Source organism: Cyanistes caeruleus, unplaced genomic scaffold, assembly GCF_971803275.1.
Source record: "Cyanistes caeruleus unplaced genomic scaffold, bCyaCae1.hap1.1 HAP1_SCAFFOLD_349, whole genome shotgun sequence".
Taxonomy (NCBI): Eukaryota; Metazoa; Chordata; class Aves; order Passeriformes; family Paridae; genus Cyanistes; species Cyanistes caeruleus.
This window is the reverse complement of record NW_028256113.1, coordinates 7,139-10,460: the sequence shown is the minus strand read 5'-3', so window position 1 is coordinate 10,460 and position 3,322 is coordinate 7,139. Positions and strand designations below refer to the sequence as shown.

At 43.6% G+C, this 3,322-nt stretch overlaps 1 protein-coding gene across 1 annotated transcript; it reads left to right on the top strand.

Moving 5' to 3' along the window:
* The first annotated feature begins 495 nt into the window (after nt 1-495).
* On the top strand, nt 496-2,423 carry LOC147645419 (muscarinic acetylcholine receptor M3). The gene has a single exon (XM_086874637.1). It carries the CDS (start codon nt 511-513, stop codon nt 2,311-2,313), a length of 1,803 nt encoding a protein of 600 aa, XP_086730763.1. The 5' UTR covers nt 496-510; the 3' UTR covers nt 2,314-2,423.
* The last annotated feature ends 899 nt before the right edge of the window (nt 2,424-3,322 follow it).

Genomic DNA, 3,322 nt, shown 5'->3' with positions numbered 1-3,322 from the left:
CAGCTCTAGCTGGAGGCAGCAGAGACAGGGGCTGTGTTTTACCAGAGCCAGGATAGCACTGGGGACAAGTGTTGATTGGAACTTGGAAGATTTGTGGGTTCGTGTGATTGGAACTTTATTTTTGAAGGCTTCAGGTTAGCGGATTTTTGAGATGTTGACTTCATGACAGATCCAGCAGGGAGTGTTTTAATTCAGAGTTCGGGGGCATTTTAATACTACTGTGGATTCAAATTCTTCTGTGATTTTGGTTCCTCTGTTATGCAATATTTATAAGGAAACACAACATGATCACTATAAAGAGCTCAGATTAATCACAGTCTGGAAGCTGAGTACTATCATATACAGGTTTGACTTGGAATGTGTCACAGGCAGCTTGCCTTTTCAAAGACATCTTTCAAAGTGCTAAAGTGATTTTATGTACAAGTATGAGGACAATTATTTAACATCTTCACCTGTTCACTTGTTTTTTGTTTGGTTTTTCTCTGCTACAGACTATGTCAGAGAGCCACAATGATCATGCAAAATAACAGTTCATCCTCGCCCCTTTTTCCAAATGTGAGCTCCTTCTGGAAGAGAGATTCGCATGGACCAGGACTCCTCGATGAAGCAGCATCACTCATTGGCAGCTATGATTTCCCTCAGACCACAGAGAGTTTTCCTTTCTCCACTGTGGAATCAACAAACATGACCCTAAATGCCACAAGCAAAGACCCTCTGGGTGGACACACTGTCTGGCAAGTAGTTTTGATTGCTTTCCTCACTGGGATCCTTGCACTGGTGACCATCATTGGAAACATCTTAGTGATTGTTGCATTTAAGGTTAACAAACAACTGAAAACAGTCAACAACTACTTCTTGTTGAGCCTTGCTTGTGCAGATTTGATCATCGGTGTTCTTTCCATGAACCTTTATACCACATACATCATCATGGACCACTGGGCTTTGGGAAGTTTGGCCTGTGATCTTTGGCTCTCCATTGACTATGTTGCCAGTAATGCCTCTGTCATGAATCTCCTTGTGATAAGTTTTGACAGGTATTTTTCCATCACTAGGCCACTAACATACAGAGCCAAACGAACAACCAAAAGGGCTGGGGTAATGATTGGTTTAGCGTGGATCGTCTCTTTTGTTCTTTGGGCCCCTGCCATCTTGTTTTGGCAGTATTTTGTTGGGGAGAGGACTGTGCCTCCCGATGAATGTTTCATCCAGTTTCTAAGTGAACCTATCATCACTTTTGGCACTGCCATAGCTGCCTTTTATTTGCCGGTCACCATTATGAGTATTTTGTATTGGAGGATCTACAAGGAGACGGAGAAACGCACCAAAGAGTTAGCAGGGCTCCAGGCTTCGGGCAGCGAAGCAGAGGCGGCACGCTTTGTGCACCAGACAGGCAGCTCCCGGAGCTGCAGCAGCTACGAGCTGCAGCGGCAGAACATGAAGCGCTCCTCCCGAAAGAAATACAGACGCTGCCACTTCTGGCTCACCATGAAGAGCTGGGAGCCCAGCACAGATCAGGGGGACCAAGAGCACAGCAGCAGTGACAGCTGGAACAACAACGATGCTGCTGCCTCCCTTGAAAATTCAGCCTCCTCTGACGAAGAAGACATTGCTGCAGAGACCAGAGCCATCTATTCAATCGTGCTGAAGCTTCCTGGTCACAGTGCTATCCTCAATTCCACAAAACTACCCTCCTCAGAAGATTTGCATGAGTCAGGGGATGAACTGCAGAAATCCGATGCAGATTCAAAGGAAAAGAAACCTAAAAAATCGCACCCTCCCAAAAGTGTTCAGGACGGTGGAAATTTCCAAAAGAGCTTTAATAAGCTTCCAATCGAACCAGAATCAGAAGAGACAACCACAGCTTCTGATGGCATCTCATCAGTGACCAAGACATCGACAGCCCTGCCCTTGTCCTTTAAGGAAGCAACCCTGGCAAAAAAGTTTGCCTTGAAGACCAGAAGTCAGATCACAAAACGGAAACGAATGTCACTTATCAAAGAAAAGAAAGCAGCACAGACTCTCAGTGCCATTTTGTTTGCCTTCATCATTACCTGGACCCCATATAACATCATGGTTCTGGTGAACACCTTTTGCAGCTGTATCCCCAAAACTTTCTGGCACCTGGGGTATTGGCTTTGCTACATCAACAGCACAGTAAACCCCATGTGCTACGCACTGTGTAACAAAACATTCAGAAACACTTTCAAGATGCTGCTGCTGTGCCAGTGTGACAAGCGAAAAAGACGCAAGCAGCAGTATCAGCAAAGGCAGTCCGTCATTTTTCATAAGCGGATCCCTAGGGAGGCTTCATAGAATAGTATTTTTTAAACAAATCGAAACAATAACGAAGCAGGGATGTGATGGGATGGGACAGGATGGGATGGGATAGGACAGAGCAGGATGGCACGGGACAGGGCAGGATGGGCAGGATAGTAAGGGATGGGATGGGATGGGATGGGTTGGGGTGGGAAAATGGTTCCAGGGTTCTGATTCTATAACATCAAAACATGAAAGCAGCTGCCAGGCTTATTTATCCTTTCAATAAATCCAGTTTAATATAAAAGTCAATCTACATTCAGCAAAAACTAAGAAACTTCATCATTTTTACTAAGGAGTGAAAGATTTAATAAAGTTTTCCTACGAATTTGCGAGAAGCTGTATAGCAATTATAAACCCATTACTGATCTGCCCAGCTCTTTGATTATAATCAACTCTGGGATCTCAGGTAAGCACATCTAGCTAGCCCAACTCTTCTTTTTCCAAGGAGTCCAACAACTTTCAATTCAAGTTACATACAGATGCAGCAAGCTAGTGAAACAGGATTATGAAATTATTTGAGACACTGTGTAAGTTGAAAAATTGCCCCTTGTTGTCCCAGTAGAGCTTCCTGTCTAATTCTCTTCTGGTATATTTTAACTGTACCCCTGATTCCTGGTTTCTGAGTATCTATGTGTGCAGCTGATGTTATGTGTGTGTGTGTGAGAGTGTGTATGTATGCATAGCATACATTCACACCTCCGCAATGCACACATACCAGGAAAGAGGTGACCTATTGTGCTAGGTTTAACAGGGCCTCCCATCATGATTACATAAGATTGAAATTTTTAAAAAGTCAGAAAATCATGTTATAAGTATATAGCTCATTATTTGCCGTCTGAAATTCAAGTTTATCTCTGGAGCCGAAACATAATGTCCACATTTCAAACTGAGAAAACCAAACCATAGCCAGTGAGTTTACAGTTTTAGAATGGGGTACTTGCCCAGTAAAACCTTAATCTTGAGCACAGAGACTATCGTGCCTCTTTAAAAGACACAAAGGGGA